The 17,626-nt window shown below is 40.4% G+C and overlaps 1 protein-coding gene across 13 annotated transcripts in view; it reads right to left on the reverse strand.

Moving 5' to 3' along the window:
* Positions 1-1,508: 1,508 nt before the first annotated feature.
* Positions 1,509-17,626, reverse strand: part of dock7 (dedicator of cytokinesis 7) — a 45,466-nt gene continuing 29,348 nt past the window's right edge. For 3 of the 13 annotated variants that reach the window (XM_030727181.1, XM_030727183.1, XM_030727176.1), the window contains 26 exons: positions 17,347-17,442; positions 17,108-17,248; positions 16,906-17,019; positions 16,470-16,637; positions 16,218-16,357; positions 15,906-16,075; positions 15,401-15,579; positions 15,095-15,277; positions 14,343-14,478; positions 13,952-14,048; positions 11,490-11,586; positions 11,245-11,379; positions 10,989-11,141; positions 10,643-10,801; positions 10,347-10,447; positions 10,025-10,217; positions 9,747-9,890; positions 9,533-9,664; positions 8,141-8,155; positions 4,916-5,041; positions 4,741-4,830; positions 4,419-4,655; positions 4,194-4,337; positions 3,976-4,082; positions 3,561-3,728; positions 1,509-2,341 (listed from right to left, as the gene is read on the reverse strand). In XM_030727181.1, coding sequence (XP_030583041.1) covers positions 2,299-2,341; positions 3,561-3,728; positions 3,976-4,082; positions 4,194-4,337; positions 4,419-4,655; positions 4,741-4,830; positions 4,916-5,041; positions 8,141-8,155; positions 9,533-9,664; positions 9,747-9,890; positions 10,025-10,217; positions 10,347-10,447; positions 10,643-10,801; positions 10,989-11,141; positions 11,245-11,379; positions 11,490-11,586; positions 13,952-14,048; positions 14,343-14,478; positions 15,095-15,277; positions 15,401-15,579; positions 15,906-16,075; positions 16,218-16,357; positions 16,470-16,637; positions 16,906-17,019; positions 17,108-17,248; positions 17,347-17,442 — 3,468 coding nt within the window. In that variant the 3' untranslated portion in view covers positions 1,509-2,298. Of the gene's footprint in view, positions 2,342-3,560; positions 3,729-3,975; positions 4,083-4,193; positions 4,338-4,418; positions 4,656-4,740; positions 4,831-4,915; positions 5,051-8,140; positions 8,156-9,532; positions 9,665-9,746; positions 9,891-10,024; positions 10,218-10,346; positions 10,448-10,642; positions 10,802-10,988; positions 11,142-11,244; positions 11,380-11,489; positions 11,587-12,540; positions 12,559-13,951; positions 14,049-14,342; positions 14,503-15,094; positions 15,278-15,400; positions 15,580-15,905; positions 16,076-16,217; positions 16,358-16,469; positions 16,638-16,905; positions 17,020-17,107; positions 17,249-17,346; positions 17,443-17,626 lie in introns of those variants that run through there. The other 10 variants (XM_030727177.1, XM_030727175.1, XM_030727182.1 and 7 more) reach the window with 8 other exon arrangements.

Raw genomic sequence — 17,626 nt, forward strand, 5'->3', positions numbered from 1 at the left:
CCATCAGATTTTATATATATATATATATATATATATATATATATATATATATATATATATATATATATATATATATATATATATATATATATATATATATATATATATATATATATATATATATATGCCTATTTGCTATTTTTGTGTGGAGTCCAGTGAATTTATTGGCAGGCTGATATTAACTGTTTTCTGATCTACTGGTGTGACATTTATAATGCCTGGCGGAAAATTTAAAGAGACGGGAGAGATGGCCTTCACAGTGCTGATGTTGACATAGTCTGTCCATCAGAGGGCACTGCAACTTCTGTCAACAAACACCACAAATACAACCACCAGCTGATCCAAACAGAGTTGGGCAGAGCGTAAATAATAAAGTACACTTAACAGATGTTAGAGAACGGTTTGGTTTGTGTATATGAGAGAGGAAAAAAAATTGTCGACTAATATTGGAATACCAGAATTTTAAATCGTCAAATATCTGTCTTAAAAATCCTGTATCGGTCGGGCTCTAATTTAATGTCCAATGATCAAGTCAGATATTTGCACAAATCAGGATTTTGAGGTCTGTTATTGAAAACTCCTTAACTCGATTTAAGCTGCAGTTTAGTTTTATGCCGTGAGGAGAGAGGAGGGTCCAAAACCCCCGTTTAAACATCTTTTTATATACATTTTATGGTTAAAATGGGAAGAAAAACTGGCCACTGAGACCCTGACTCCCACAGTAAGCGACCTACCTCCACTTCTGCTTTTATGCTTGCTCTTCCAAGAGCAAGAACCAGTTCATTGTTGATTAAAGTAACAGAGTTAAGGCTAAAAGTGGTCTGATTAAAATTCTCTGAAGCAGTGAATATTCAGTTTTGCAGCTGCATATTGCTGTCTATATGTATATACATATCTATATACTGAAATAAATCACCATCCTTCTGCGTTTAGACCGATGTCAGGCTTTTTGTCTCAAATGACAGACTTAAGCTTTTCCTCCTTTGCATTAACATGTTCTGTATCTGATAAAATGACCTAGACACAAAACATTTTAACTTGATAAAGGACGCGTCCCCATGTGTGTTCAAGGTGACGTTCCTGTTTATGATGGACTGAATGTTTTGTGGCAGTTCACTGAATAGTCATGCGTACTGGCTCATAGATTTGGGTATTACATTGATAGCTTTATAAACTCAGTAAAGGTAACTTTGTTTATCTCAGGTCTAGCGATGGTTTCGGAGTAAGCTTTCAAAGATGAGTTTGTATTTAAATTTAAATGTGTGCACAGTTGGTTAAAAGCACCCTTGATATGTTTTTATATCCTTTTGAATTGTACCATTCCAGCTCTCATTATGCTGAAGGGGGGTCCAGTGAGCAAGCAATAAAGTTTTTACTCTTGCATCCTTTTCACACCAAGCAACATTGTAAAGCTTTTTGTTGTCTTGGTTTCTGCCTGACTTGCCTCAACTCCAGCATAAACACAAGAATAAGACATTAGGAGAGCAAGAAAATGACATTACACCACCTGAACATTAAAATATTTATTTAGTAAAATATTTAAAAGAAACAAAACTACATAAAATTATACAATGAGGTTTAAAGTACCTAACTTTAAAACATTGGCGCCTCAACTAAAAACAATAATAAAGCATCGTGATAAATACTGGTACAATTTTTTGCATGTTTTCAGGTTTTCCTCCCCCCCCTTCCCACATTTTGCATTACATAAACTTTCAAGTTGTCAAATGCAATGCTACACCATAATAAAAAAAAGTGCACACATGAAAATTAAGTACAGATACTCTGACACATCGTACATAATTAAAAAGACACCTTGACTTTTAAAGTTGTAAAAATTTGGCAGAAAAAAAGTTTTGGCACTTTATTGAAATAAAGGAATCTCGGAGCATTTTTCATATTAAATGGCTTGTTAGCTTTAATATGCAGTTAGCCATTTCTGTTTGTTCCAAGAGTGAGTGCTAACATGAGCTTTTTATTTTAAGGTATCGTGGGGACAACATAAGCACTTACCTACTGAAATGACTAGCAAAGAGAAATTCTAAATGCCAAGGTATCTCTTTAATCTTGCGTTCCACTTGTTTGTTCCTCTGATTGTGTAACAGTTTGCCTGTAAACAAATTAAGACACTGGAATGACGTACCAAGCTGCAACTCTTTAGCCTTTTCTTTAAACACGCTTTTCCAAACACTGATCAACTTTCAAGAGACACTCCTATTTACACTGGAGAATAAATTAATATTGCAGTTTCGGTTAAATGTTTGTGCAGGTGTGCGTTTGTGTGTATTTTCTTCATCTTCAAATGTCAAGCTTGCGAAGACTCATTCTGCTGAAGGAATCTCTGTAAATTAAAGACAAAAAAGACATTTACAGGGACCCAAAAAAAACTGACTTTGAAGTCTCAGAAGAAGCTGACCTGAAACCTTAAAGCTGCAGTAGACAGAAATTTAGAAAAGTATATCATCTGAAAATGGATAGCTGTCCTGTAAGCTCTCCCCTCTCACAAGATAAGCACAAGCATTACGCACGTGCTTCATGCATGCTACAAATCAATGCTCACCCCTATCACAGGCCTAGAGACTGGTCAGCAACCATTTGGCAACCAGTGGTTGCAAAAGGAAAAGTGTATTCTGAAACTGGCAAGTGGTTTCTCAAGGTTGTTAGCAGTTTTCCTTTTTCTGCTTTGCACTGCACTTTTTCAGGATGTACTACAGCTGGGAGAGCAAATGGCAACTGGTGGCAGACAAATTACTGTTTTCCATACAAACTATAGGTGACTGCGGCAACCTGCTGGGGACCAAAGCAATCTACACTCACAAGGTGGTTTTTGGTACAGCAACCTCTTTGCAACCAATTTCACCTAGCAACAGCAAGCAGCTTCCCATGCCAACTGATCAGGGAAAACACATTTTCCCCTAGTGACTGGAGGTTGCCAGGCAGTTGCCAACTGGTCTCTTGGCCTGTGTGACTCAGTTATGTAATGTAGTATTTGAACTGTGCTCTCTTCCACTTAGCCCACTGCCTGTGATTGGTCAAAGTCTTCAGTCGCAGGATAGATTTTCTAAAACCTGAATAAAGCCCAGAGGATGTGCAGGAGTCAAACTATTTAAAGAATACATTTTTAAATATAATTTTTGTCCATTGGCAGCATAACCATGTTGCCTAGCCAAATGGATGCAAAGCTCAAAGATTCTGTCATTTCTTTGGTTGCAACATAATTGAACGGGTAAATTTTTAAATGATTAAAAAAATAAATACAAAGTTGCAAAACAAAAGTATGATTTGTATGGTTCCAATTTATTTTTAATTTCAGAATTACACCTCTAAGAACATTTACTGCTAAAGTGAACAGTGAGAAACATGCAAATGAAAACAAAAAACAACGAAAAATGCAGTCTGAAAATTTCACCTGGTCAAGCTGTCCGTTTGCTGCATGATTTTTACAGAAGCAAAAAAACAAAACAAAAATTAAAAGAAAGACTAATTTAATTTAACAACCCAAAATTACTATCTACACTCACTAATATACATACACAGACAGAAAGCCAGCTTGGTCCTACCTGTGCGAGTTGACCTGCAGTACAGGCTTATAAAGCTGGGGGATCTTCCGGTTAATCAGCGGCTGCAGCGCCTCCTTCAGCCGGTGGTAATTCCTCTCCAGCTCCCTCTGGTACTCCTTCTGGTCTGGACCAATTAGGCTCTTGTTCTTGCGCAGGGCATCCTCACACCTTAGGCAGGGAAATATAGTGCAATACTGGCATGTAAACTCTACACAGCACGTCCAAATGTCAAAGAAAACTGCTTCAGGCGGTATAGCCAAGTTTTATAGCATCATGGTAACCATCAGTTATCACGTATCAATTTTATAGGTTGTACAGGGTGAGTGGAGAGGGTTTCAACCTCTGCCGAGGTATTTAAATCTGAATTTCCACCATTCTGTTCACAGTAATGTGACTGATCAGCCACCATGCATACCTTTTTGTGAAGTCTTTAAAGCAGAGCCGAAGCTTATTGTGGTGTCTGTACAGTTTTGGGTCACTGGGGATCTCTGACAGGAACACCTGAGCCACCTCCAAAGGACCCTTAGAAAAATAAATAAACAAATAAATAAAATGTTATAAATATCAACTTATTTTGAGTTTTATGAATTATTAATGCTGTACTAACGGTTTTTGCATGCTAACCAGCCTCACCTGGTTTACAGTTGTGCCCACTGATCCCTGAAGGACCATCTGCAGCATCTTGGCATCGGCAGGATCCTGGTGGGTGGCGAACGCCAACTCCTGAGTCTTCTTCTGCATGTCCTCTATTGCCACCTCTATTGGTGTGGATATAATCTGGAAAAGTGACAGTTCTGCATAAAAAGGCTGAAACATTGTGGAATTTGCTTGTGAAGTGCCAGCAGACTGTAGACCTACTTCCTCTTTGTGGATGATGTTGATCCGTGTCTTGATGTACGGGAAGGCGTGGGAGGTGGTGAGGATGGTCTTGCGTTTGAACTGTTCGTGCAGGTCCCCGTGCGCCCGCCCATCCAGGGTGAAAGGAGTGCAGTAGACAAAGCGTCTCAAGTTGTAGTTCTTGTCAAAGTATGTGATGCGGTCTTTCATTTCATAAGTGTCAAAGTACGGCTCCACGTATGTGATCTGGATGAATGCCTACAGAAAGAAGTGGTTTTTGTTTTTTAGATAATACCATTTGCATCTATTTAACTTAAGTCCATTTAATTTATCAACTTTAAACCTTATTTGGGTCCAGCTTGCACTTATCCACAGGGTTGGAGTCCTTAATGACTTCTACCTGGTCCTCTCCAAATCGCTCCCCATAGAAACCCTACCAGAAAAGACAAACAGAACTTTTCACTTCTCCACAGAAAACGATTTTGAGAGCATGTGGGAGTGCGCGCAGCACAATTTACCTCTAGCCTGTGAGAGATTTCAGCCAGCTTTGTGATGGCAGGCTCTTTGTACACAAACTCTTGCTCATCCAAGTCGCCAAACTTCGTACCGTAAAATCCCACTCTGAAGTAAGTACCAAACATCCGCTTTCCATCCTGAACAAGCAGAGGGAAACAATGAAAAATGGGTTTAAAAAAAAAAAAAAAAAGAGGCAGAACACCATCACCCTGCTGGTGCATATGGTAATGCACTGTGGAACAGTAAGCATTTGTATTTTTAATTTATTATATTTTTCAGTTCTCTTCACGGAGTAAAAAAGACAGGAAAAGGTTGTAGTTCATTGAGAGAGGTGAACATCAAGATATACCTGCATCATGTTATATGTAACTACAGATAGCTACATATAACACCACGACTATTAGCAGTTTCATGCAATATGTGATTATATCTGTTTGTTTTGTAATATGTTGCAACCAGTAGAGCTGTATGTAAGTGTGGAGGTCAGTGTCAGAAAGGAGTCGAGTTCAACAACCTCCAGTTTTTTAAACACTGTTGTTCAGCAGCTTTTCCACCTCAGTCACAGACCTGACGGAGGACAGGCAGGTGCAGGGTCGCAAGTAGAGCCCCGTCAGTGTGAACATAACATGGCTGAGGGGTGTTTCTCCCATCTGTTCTTTACAGCTTTCATTTTCATTACGTAGTTATTATAAACACTGATACAGATAGATTGTCAAATGGTTAATATCAGCCAATAATATTGGCCTGCTAATAAATCAGTCTGGCTCTATTAGCAAGCAAAGTGGGCCAAAGATCAGCAAGAAACAAGAGCCGGTTTTCATTCAACATTATCAGGGGGTGTCCTGCAGGGGACTTTTTGACCTCCCCCACCAGCACTGTATCAAGTGTGGGTTTTTTTTTAATTGGAGTTTCATTTAAATGGGACCTATAATGCTCATTTTTAGTCCTCAGTATTCTAGGGCAGCTTTACAGGATTCTATTATTATTATTAATCCTATACTGGGCCTCGGTGCAACCCCTCAGTTCACCCACTGTCTGAAACCAGCAGTGTTAGCTCCTCTCCTTTTAAAGTCGCTCCCTTTAAGTCAACTTTCTTCTGACTGGCTGCCTCTTGCAAACCGAAGGTTTGAACAGCCAGAGCTGTGCAGAGGAGGGGGGAAAAATCCTTCTGAAGCCTGAGCTTTGGCTCAGGGGAATTACTTTCATATTATTAGCTTCCCATTATTTGAAATTTAGGTCATGTTTAATTATTATTCAACAGTATATATGCCAACAAATAAGGAAATGCATATTAGATCCACTTCAACCAAATATAGTAGACATTTAGATTTATAAAAGAGCCAGAAATAACTAGAAAATGTACAGAATTATAACAAATAAGAGGAACACTGCAGAACATTTGTGCTTTACAAATAAGCTTGGTGTTGCAACACCTCCCGAAGACCCAGTCTGAGCCAGGAAATACCCTGCACTATCTGCATATTAACATCAACTCCGACATCTCCTTTGCACCCAGCTTGTAAATGCTTGTTTTCTTCATGTGTGCAGTTTTTGCCCATTTTAAGAATAATAACAGCTCAAGCTCATAGATCAAAGCAGCACAAAGTTTTCTAAATACAAGCTTTAGATGGAGTCATAGAGAGGAGTCATGAGTGGAGACAGATAAAATAAAGACTCTGCATAACAACCTCAACCACCCTGTTAAATCCTTTGAAGTTTGGTAACAGAAAAAACATCTATCAGCTCCAGAAACTCCAGATTTTTTTTTTTTTTTGCTCAGACTTCTACTTGGGAAGAACATCCAGAGGGAAGCAGGTACAGCAGGCATAACCCGGTGTGTTATAAAGTGTATAAGTGCATGTATGCAGGAAACAGGAAGATCATGTGAAACTTTGAGGCAAATAATTCGTAGTTAATGTACGAGATGTTTAGATAAAGCATCAGGGTAACTTAAGGGAATATCTAAACAGACATAAGTCAGGTATTACTACTTCAACCACTGATTTAAAAATGTTTTAAAGCAGTAATTAAGGAAGCCCTGTAAACTAAGAAACTTACCACAAGACACAATTAAGTAAAGTAGGAAGGAAGGGTCGGCAACCGGGGAAATCAAAAAAGGAAAAAAAACAGAACAAATTTTAATCAGGATTGGGTTCCTCCAGAGAATTTTTAAAACAACACAAACTAACACACAACAGCAAAAATATCTCCATTGATTTTGAGAGAACAGAAACTCATTGTGGAGGATCCAGACCATGCAAAGGCAGACAGTGACGAGCAAAAAAAAAAAAAAAAAAAAAAAAAAGGTGAGGGGAAAAAAAGATCCACAACCCTCAGAAACACACCATGCACGCTCAGTGTGTTTCCTGTGCTCTGTCATGCAACAAACCATGAGAACTCAGAGGTTAATACTGTTAACAAAGGAACAGAATGGATGAAATTAAAAAAAATCAGGGGTCGATTTAGTTTAAACTATTAAAAGAAAGGGCAAGAATAACGAATCGAAATCAAAAGGGATAAATCAAGTAATCCTGAGATTACTGTGAGTTGAACCCTCTTGGAAAACACCAGACTGCCTTAGGAATTTGGTTCCAGCCTCAACCCAAAGTCTGCAACACCTTGTGTGTTTAAAGGCTCCTTTAATTGTGTGTGGCAAGAATGACCCACAGCTAACAGACACCTTTCATGTCAAAAGACTGCACTGAAATCGAGCCCTGTGGTTGAAGATGAGATGAAGTGTGACAGCAGATGGTGCCAGTTGATGCATTTGTGCTGACTGACACACCAGCAGACAGACAGACAGAAGATAAGGATGGGGGGGGGGGGGGGGGGGGGGGGGGGGGGGTGCAGGTGACGCATTCGCTGAGACTTTTGTCATTAGTGTCACACATTGTGGCTCCCATGCACAGCCTGTCACCACTGTCATGTATAAAGAAAGAAAGAAAAAAAAAAAAAAGAAGGCACACACACACAAGCTCCTCTTGCAGTGTAAGAGGAGTGCGGAGAGAGGAATACGGTGAGGGTGTCGCTGCTTAGAGAGCAAGTGTCCCCAGCGGGGGCAGACAGTTGACATTGTCTGCAGATGTTAATGGATTTGGATGTATGTAACAAAGAAGAATGCCCACAGCTAGCAAATAAAAAGATGAGAGTAAATAAGAAGAAATAATTAAATAAATAAATAAAAAACAACATGAGCAGGGCCAAGCAGGAACTGTTTAGTCACCTACCTCCCAGCCAGTACTCTGCATAACAAAGAGAATACAAGACATGTGAACGACAAGACACATACGCCCTCAGACACACACACACACACACACACACACACACACACACACACACACACACACACACACACACACACACAGAGGATGTTACAACAAGGAGAATGAACGCTTTGAAACTAATCCAGGTTACCAAGTTGTCGAGCTGGAGAACAGAGCGCGTGACAAAAACAGTGTTTTTAATAAAACAGGGATACTTTCTTCACACAACGACTGTGTTTGTCACTATTAAAAAAATAAGCTTTGTAAGAGCAGTTGCTCTGCACGCCAGACAACTGTAACCCGACTGTGTCACACAACTGGCCTTTAACCCAAGAGAAAAAACAAAAAAAAAAAATCAACTGAAGTCCAACACGTCATGCATCCTTAATTTCATACTTCACAGGAAAGTAAAGCATGGCGGGTATCAAGACATACATAAATAAATATACTAGCATTTAATTGCCAAATGATAAGATCATGCAAAGCTGTGTCCGTGACGGCTGGTGTGTTCGCAACATTAACAGAAATCCACCGTTTTTCCTGATCGGTGTAGTGACTCATGTCAAGACTGTGGTTAATGTAAATTTCAGAGGTCCTGCAGATGAGAAGCTTTGCTCCTTACACCCTTTTTGGTACTTGTCCCTGATACCGGCTGTTTAATGTGACAGTTAATCAGTGTGGGAAAAGTGCACTTGGGCAAAACTTCACGACAGTGACAAAAAAATTTCTGTTTTCACTGTAAGTGCTGACCTTGATACTGTTCAGTAATTATTCAACTATAATTCAACTGCACAAGTCTTGAATTGTTTTCACTCACACATCACGGGCCTGAACCTTTCTAGAATCCCTTGGATGAGCTGTATGTGAGAACAAACACAAAGTCTGCATCGTGAATTTTAGATGGTCTTTGCCATCAATGTCCAATTGAGCCTATGTTTGAAGGGAGCCCATGGCTGTCTGAAGAACTGCTTTAAGCCCTGCCTCCTGCACGCTCTACCCAGGTGTCACCTCACACAAAAACCAAATGTGAGGATCTCCTACAGTGAGACTGTATCTGACCCGGACTGCTCCAGACAATTTCCTGGCCTGATTCTCCTGACACTGTCTGGAATTCATGTGTAAAAACAGCTTTAGTGGATTTACATAAGGACAAAAAAAAAAAAAATGTAATCTTGTGTATCCCAAATGTAATCCCCTCATAGCAGAAGACTGACAATGCATGCAATAAATCTGGGTCACACTGAGGTATATAATATTCATCTTTAAGCTGAACTGCATAAATTCAGTGCCAGATTGGCACCGTAAGCGATTGGAGTTGTGTTTGAAAGAAGAAGTCTGCTTTGTGTGTGTGTTTACCTGATGAACAATTTTGCCAAAGGCTTCCTGTAGTTTACCATGAATGGTGGCTAGCTTCTTTGCATCCCTGTTGGCTTCGTGGATTGGGATCAGTACCTTGTACACTTCGTTCACAGCCTCATACATGCCGGCCTGAAAGGATGAACAATTAGTTTAAATAATAATTAGTCAAAAAATAAATAAATACGCCTCCGTCCGTTCTCCCATCTCTCACCATGGAAAAAGAGGCAGCAGCCTGCTCTAGGAGACCCACGAGACCGATCTCAGTGAAGTATTTCCCTGAGCAGATTCCCTCCTCGTCTGGTGACACCACATCATCAGAAACCGCAGATTCCTCCAGCACATTTGAAGAAATATTCTGGAGCGCATAAACACACACATTAAAAAATGAAAGCGATGGTGCAAGCGTAGTCACTGTCAGAAATGTGTTTCTGATGCTTGATTACTGTAGAGGAAAGACATACACAAACAATACCACTAGAACATTCCTACCTGGAAGGTGACGCAGCCTACAGGGAGATATTTACGGTCCTCCAGCATGCTTAGGTATTCTGCTACTAAGGCAGCACTGTGCACCAGACACTGAGCAGCCTCGGCGTGGTTGTTCCTCTCAGAGTGCTTTCCGGCCATGTTCTGGAGCCACGTCAGCCGCAGGTCTGGAGATGTCTGGTAACCTTTTGCAATCCTGGAAGTGGACACAAATGCGCACACAGACAATACAGGAAATCACACTGACAAGATATTGAGGACTACAATGAATGAATACCCTTGTAAGTAATCAGAAGAAGCTACTTGATTGCACATGGTTCTATACCTGTACATGAGATCTATTAACATCTCAGGATCTTCCTGGTGCTCCTTCATCTTCACTGTATCAGACAGGATCATGTGCAGATTAAAAACAAGGTCCTGGACCTGAAAGGAATAAAATACAGCTCAGAATGAAAAAGCTGCTTCTCCAACACCAAGATGTCATGATGACATGCTTGAGCACTACAAGGTGTACTGGAGTGTCAAGTAAAAAGCTAATTTGATAAATAAGATCCGATAAACTGGATAACCTAAATTCTTGTGCAGTGACGGAAAACAACTTGATGGATAAATGAGTACCTGATCAGGGAACGTGGTCTCCCTCAGTTCCAGATCCTCCTCTGCATAGGTAAGGATGGTCTTCAGAGAACGACGGAGGAACTCTTCATTGAAATTCTGAGATGTTCCAACCAGCGAAGAAAGGGACATAGTCACCTGCATCTTCACTCTTGCAAAGTTCTAAAAGTGCAAACAAAAAGAAAATGCAACAAAGCAAATGATGCATTCATCAGTACCTGAACTAAAGTTGCAGAGGTTGGTTTTAAGCTAAATCAGGGCAATCAAAGTCAACAAAATTTTTTACTGTAATAACAGAGCTACATTCCAGGGAGTCTAACATTTTTAAACCCATCACCCCAGTACTTACATTGCCAATCTCAAAGTTTTGCCTCATGAGGAGGTAGAGGGAGGCACTGGCATGGGACCTGATGGTGCTTATGCTGCTGCTGCAGCTCCTCAGCAGTCGCAAACACAGATCAGCACACTGCTCTGTTTCCTCCTCAAAGAGCAGTTCAGGAAACTACACAGGCAGAGAGGAAAAAGCTATGTAACCCTGCAAGAAACTGTAAAGATAAGATAAAATTAAGCATGCTTAGCACACAACGAAAGCCCAATAGTCTAACCTTAGATACGAGGGCTCTCTGTGTTGCAAAACAATGCTGAAGGTAGAGGGCACTCTGGTTGCACGCCATACTGTGGAGCAGCACCTTCAACACTCCACCCAGGATACTCTCCTTGGACTCGGTCACCGATGCCGTCTGGAGGGAAAGGGACACACAAGCAGCTGTAATAAGAGCAAGCATGTGCATACAGAACACAGCATGACTGTGACTATATGCCAGTTTCCAAGTCTTCTTCGTTTTCATACCTGTACAACAATCTCCAGAGTATCAAGAATTATTAAGTTGGCCTCTGTTGCCAGGTTACCATCAATAAGGGCTTCGTGTTCCAGCTCTGCTCTTGTCCTGCAATCAGGACACAAGGAGACGGCGTCACAAAGTGAACTTTTACATTGTGGTGTCGATGATGTACCACTGAGTGTTGCATGAGCTTCCAGTCACCACATTAATCCACTGCACAGAATCATAAACAATGAAGACAATTTGGAGGAAAACCATGTTATGTGCTGTGTGGATGCTCAGACAGCTGTATTGCTAAAATACAAAACAGAATGTTTGTTTTATTTCTGGTAAAAATCCAAGACAGCCCACACTAAGAGACAGTTAGCCTAAGCCTATATGCTCCTTACTGCCTTGAGGTTTGAAGAAGGCTATTCTTTACTGTTACCTAAGGGAACAGCTAAGGAATTCAGTCCTGATCTACAGGTGGAACACAAGGAGTACTTTTTTATTAATCTACATTGAAATAAAATGCCTATTTTTGAGCATATGAAATAATAAAGGACTGAATAAGTAATTGGTAACAAAAAAGCTTTTGCCATATTTGTCCCCCCCCAACAGCAGCCAGGGAGAGGTATCAGTCAGAACCCCAGAACAACAAGCACACTGGTTAAAAAGCAGAACAAGCCCACTGCAACCACTACCAACCCCGAGACAGAGTTTGTTGTTACCAGGACAGAGGGACTGATGGGGCAGGGGATTTGAGGGTCAGGGGGTCTCTGCTGGTGCTCTGATGTGCATGTGTGAACTTAAGAAGTTAAAATGGAAAGGAAATTACTGCTAACAAATCACTGACTGCATTAGTTGCTAAAGTGTTAAGCTATCTCACTCAAAATTATGCTGATTAGAAAAAAACATGATGACTTGGTGACAGCTCTGAATCAATTACAAACTAATGAATTCAGTTTGCATCCACTTCACCTGTCTGACTTCCCACATGCATGACAGTACACCTTCAAAAAGGCACTAAAGCAGGGAGGAATTTAAAGGAGCACACAGCAAATGTGGACCATACAATACCTGACTGATCTGTGACTCCTACATAAACACAGTGACATGAGAGAACAAATGCAAATTAACAGAAAACAAATGCTGGAGCAGAAATGACAAATAAAACAGGAATTAAAATAAAATGCTAAACCAAAAAAGAAAAAAAGGCATAATGCCATATTTTTTGTCATTATCTGACAAAGAAATATTGGCAAAAAGATGCAAAACCCTCAAGCTTTAAGCTCCCATGTTGCACAGATGCATAGATGCTGGTCAAACACGGCAACATTAGTATGGTCGTACAATCTGATTCTGATCCTTTGTAAATTCACCAAAGCACGTGACAAAATAACAATGTGTTTGCAGTGGACAAGTATTCTTACATTAACAGTTAGTTTTCAGATGCATTTCTTATAATTTTGCATCCGTACACAACCACCTTGGATTTTAAATCAAACAATCAACACCTGATTGAAGTGCTGACTTTCAGCTTTAATTCAAAGAGTTTAACAAAAGTACTGCATCAACTTTTTAGGAATTATTTTACACATGGTCCCCAATCAATTGGGGTCTACGTATAAACACTGCCTCCATCACATGTGACAGAAAATATCATGCGTCAGATCATAAGCTGTTTCTCTCCTCCTCCATACACTTCGCTTCCCGTCATTCTGGATCTCTCTCTGGATCTCTCTCTCTCTCTCTCTCTCTCTCTCGCTGATAAGTTTATTTTGTTTTTTCAGCCTAATGATGCCTCTTTCACTTGTATCAACATCTCCTTGGACCGTACATTAAGTGTTCCAGTAAACAGCTACCAAATGCAAGTTTAACACTTGGAATCACCTCCAGATCTTTTATCTGCTCTCATGTGGCTATGGAACTCCTTGTCAGTCAACTCCTTTTAAGCCTCTAAAAACGGGGAACTATAGGAATAATGCAATTTTTACACAAACAATTAATACAAAATTTTTTGTTAAACCCCTTGAATTAAAACTGAAAGCCTGCACCTCAATCACATATTGACGGCTTGATTTAAAATCCACTGTGGTGGCGTACAGAGGCATTGTCCAAAAACTTATGTACCTAACCATACCTTAGCAAAGATATCCTGTTAAGGGGATAAACATAAACAATTTACACTGTTGTTAAATCAAAACAAATCAAGTTGGAATAATGTATAGACAAACTGACTTCACAAATAAATGATTGTGTCCATGAAGCCTATGACCTTGTTACTCAAACTTCAAGGCAGAAAATATGCAGCACACAAAAACACAAAAAATTTCAAATATAATTGGAAAGAAACCAGATTTTTGCATGTGCTCCTTGAGAGAATAAAGTCCCAGAATGCTGTTTATTTAATTTTTAAAAAAGTTTTAACATTTTTTGTGACTGAAACAATAATCAGAAAAGTGAACTTCAAGAGGCCGAAAGAACGTACTTGTCCATCTTTTCACTGTTTTGCCGCCAGTGGGTCATGTCCTTTCTCCATCGAAGGTTTTCCTGGCTGCCAAAAGCACTGCCAGATGGACTCCGTTCTAAATGATGGGGAAACATTATTTACTTTTTTTTTTTTAAATGTGATAAAGAGGGCACCTGCACACAGAAAACGTGACTAACTGGTTGTAGCTGTCTTTACAGTCCTTTCAAAAGATACAGCTGAAAGCAAATATATGCATGCGCCTACAGGTGTGTGTGCAGGAGAAAAAGCAGAATGCAGTAATTAGGTGTAACTAAATGTTTGTGTAATTCCCAAATTCTCCTTCTTAGTTCAGCCTTTCCTATTTCTTCCTACCTGCATCTGTGTGCGCACACCTGAGGTGCAATCTCACCTAGTTGCCCCCGGCTGCGTCGCACCATTTCCTGTCTGGCCCCGATGCTGCCCAGTATGGCTTCCTCCAGCTTGGCCTTCATATCTTTGGACTTCTTAAAGGTTAGGCTGTTCATGCGTTCAAACGCCTTCTTCCCCTGCATGGTGAACACAACATGGGCCTTGTATCCATGAGGTAGAGGGTGAGTGGAAGGACAGAGAACACACACACACACACACACACACACACACACACAGCAGGGAAGTTACTTGCAGCGCAGCACCAAGCAAGCAAAGCGGATTAGTAGCATGAAAAGCAAATATGCAAGGGCAGAAGAGCAAACTCCAAACATACAGCATAGCATAAAGAGCTTGAAATACACAGAAGGAAACAGATGATTATAGCATAGAAAGTGTGAAGAATGTCTACTTTCATCATTTTATCCCTCAAGTAGCAAATGCATATTAATCACAAAGAAGAATCACCTTTTCAAACAAAATGCAAACATATACGGAGAACCTGAAAATATTTTTAGTTAAGTTAGTACTAGAGCACATGCAAAAGTTATGTATTGTAGTTGAGTATAAGCGAGTATAAGCCAGCAATATCACACAGGCTCGTGAGGTTCCCTGTTGGCTGGACGTTAATATAGACGATAAACAGAAGAGGTGGACGTACCTCATAATGCAGATCCCGCAACACATGGTCTGCTCTTAGGCAATTAATTAATGCTTAATTAGTTCAAACTGTTAGTCTGTGATTGTTGATGTTACCTTGTATTCAAAGCAGGAGACGCAGAGGTAGAGGAGATCCAGCAGGCGGTTGAGCTGGGACACCGACAGGTCTGTGAACCATTTCTGTAACACCAGCTCATCGGCGTTCTTTAGCACCCACAGCAGGCAGATCAGCAGACTGCGACTGGACTCCGCTGAGAAGCTCCCATGCTGGCGACTCGCCTGGAGAGACGAACCAAGAGGAATGTAGGAACACAAACCGAGGTAGCAGCATACAGCACTGAGATATTTCCATTAATTGACGATTAACTGATATTACAGTCACTGTGTCTTGCGGGAAATTACCTGCGAGTTGAGCAAGAAGCTGCTTGGTCGGGACATTGGAGATGCGGTTGAGGTGCCTGCTATCGCCATGGCGACAGTCTGACTGATCATGCTGTTACCTTCTCCCTCTGCCTCTTCTCCGCTGCTGCCTACTGCTGCCCCCTGAGGGCCGCCCGGTCGACCCCACTGATTATGTGACTCTAGTAAAGCAAAAAGGAAAGAATATAAACCGCCAAGTAATTAGACATGGAACAATGGAGAACAATACATTTCCTTTTGTACTGTAAAAATCAAAAAGTGTGTGCCATTTGAAAGTGAAATTATCAGGACAAAATTGTGAACTTAGCACAAGTAGTAAGGGAATTTGTGTTTAGTCGATTATTTCTTTGTTGTAACAATGCTTCGTGGCAATAAATATCTACTGTTGGAAAGCCTGTTCATTTGAGAAGACATTTTGTTTCTATTTTAGAAGATAAATCAGTTTTCTTTTAAACTGCTACATATTAAAAATTACTGTCATCTATACCTGTAAAATCGTGGAGTTGTGGCAGCGCCTCCATGACGATGCCAATGAGAGGCAGGTAAAGCATGGCAACACGGGCCTTGACTTCAGGATCTGCGTAGCGAGGATCAGAGTCGTGGCTGGACAGGAGATTGTGAACGACGCTCACTACTTTTTTATGCAGACCAAACATCCTACAGTAGATAATACATAGGATGCAAACATTTTTAAAAGAAAGGGGGAAGAAAAAGGATTATTTCACCTCAATTACAAGAAGATTCGGACACTAATACACAGAATCTTTCTCAATTAAAACATTTTTGCAAACATGCTCACCCCTCATTGTCTGGGTCCAGTATTACCGACAGTTCAGACAGCACGAGTCCAGCTAGATAATGCTGTTCTCTGAAGGGCACAGAGAGCTCAAACATGTTGGCTATCTTTTGGTCCTGGACATGTGTGGAGAAGCCAGAGCTCTGTGAGAAATAAGAGACACCATTAATATCTTCTGTCATTACATTAATACTTAAATCTAACCTCTATGATGAGATTTTTTAGAGTGTCTTCATTTTAAGGGGGAAAACTGACCTGTGATGTTGCTGAGGACACAGAGGGGGAAGGAGAGGCAGGTGGGGTGAGCAGGCTGCAGGGCAGATTGAGGGTAACGTAGTGTTCATGGCTGCAAACAATTCTTAAGAAATCAAGCCGCAAAGACTCCAGGGTTGGGTTCTGCAAAGCGTAAAGCTTTGTGGACACCTAAAAAGAGAAAACAGTCAACACCGATGTACATGTTTTTAAACATTTTGAGATGCTTTATTTAAAGAAAAAAGGAGCGTGTGTGCAGTAAAAATAAGTCTTGAAATATCATCACATATTAGTCTTTGTTATAGTCATAGTGTTATGTTGTAAGCCTAATCAGAAACTGGATTCCATCAGCTTTTTCTTCAGTCATACTGATCCTGATAGCGATGACATTTCAAAAATACAAAATAAAAAGCAGAGAAAAGCAAATTAAGTAATATACCTGTTTCCAGAATGCTCTAATTAGCGTGAAGACAAATCCTCGGTCCATAACTGACAGCAAGTCATTGAGAAAGAAGGCCAGGCTCATGTTAAGCCTCTCCACCAGCTCCAGATCCTGAATAAATGAAAAAAATATGCTTTACATGACTACACTTTTACAGTTTCAACAATTCATAAAGACACTTAACTGGGTCATTATTCACCTTTTGGAAGCGAGACACAATGTCACCAGCGATGGTGCTGACCAAGGCTGTGATGTCATCCATGAAGCGTTCTGGGAAACGGTTCTTCCTGGGTGACTCTAAGCGGTCGGTGAAGTAAAGGTGGTGGATAATACTCTTCACCTGTGGTAAAGGTGTTTATTGGGAGAAAATATAAGCTGTGGACATGTTTTATGATCATTATTTATTTATTTAACACAAAAAGAATTTCGGTTTCTTACCATGAGTTCGAAGAAAAACCAGGCTTGCTGCAGAGCGCCCTCCCGCACGCTTCCACTGCTCACCACCCACTGGAGAGCCAACTCTTCATGGAAGAGCTGAGTAAAAAAAATAAAAAATCGAAACAGAGACAAAGAAAGCGGGATGGACAGAGAAGGAGAGGGAAATAGAAAGCAATAAAGCCAGAAAGAGACAATGTGAGGCACCAGAAAAAGTAACCAAGCATAATCTATACGTAGCTCACTTGGTCAGGCAGATTTAGAAATGTATTTATTTTTGTGG

Source organism: Archocentrus centrarchus, chromosome 4 (genome assembly GCF_007364275.1).
Source record: "Archocentrus centrarchus isolate MPI-CPG fArcCen1 chromosome 4, fArcCen1, whole genome shotgun sequence".
NCBI lineage: Eukaryota > Metazoa > Chordata > Actinopteri > Cichliformes > Cichlidae > Archocentrus > Archocentrus centrarchus.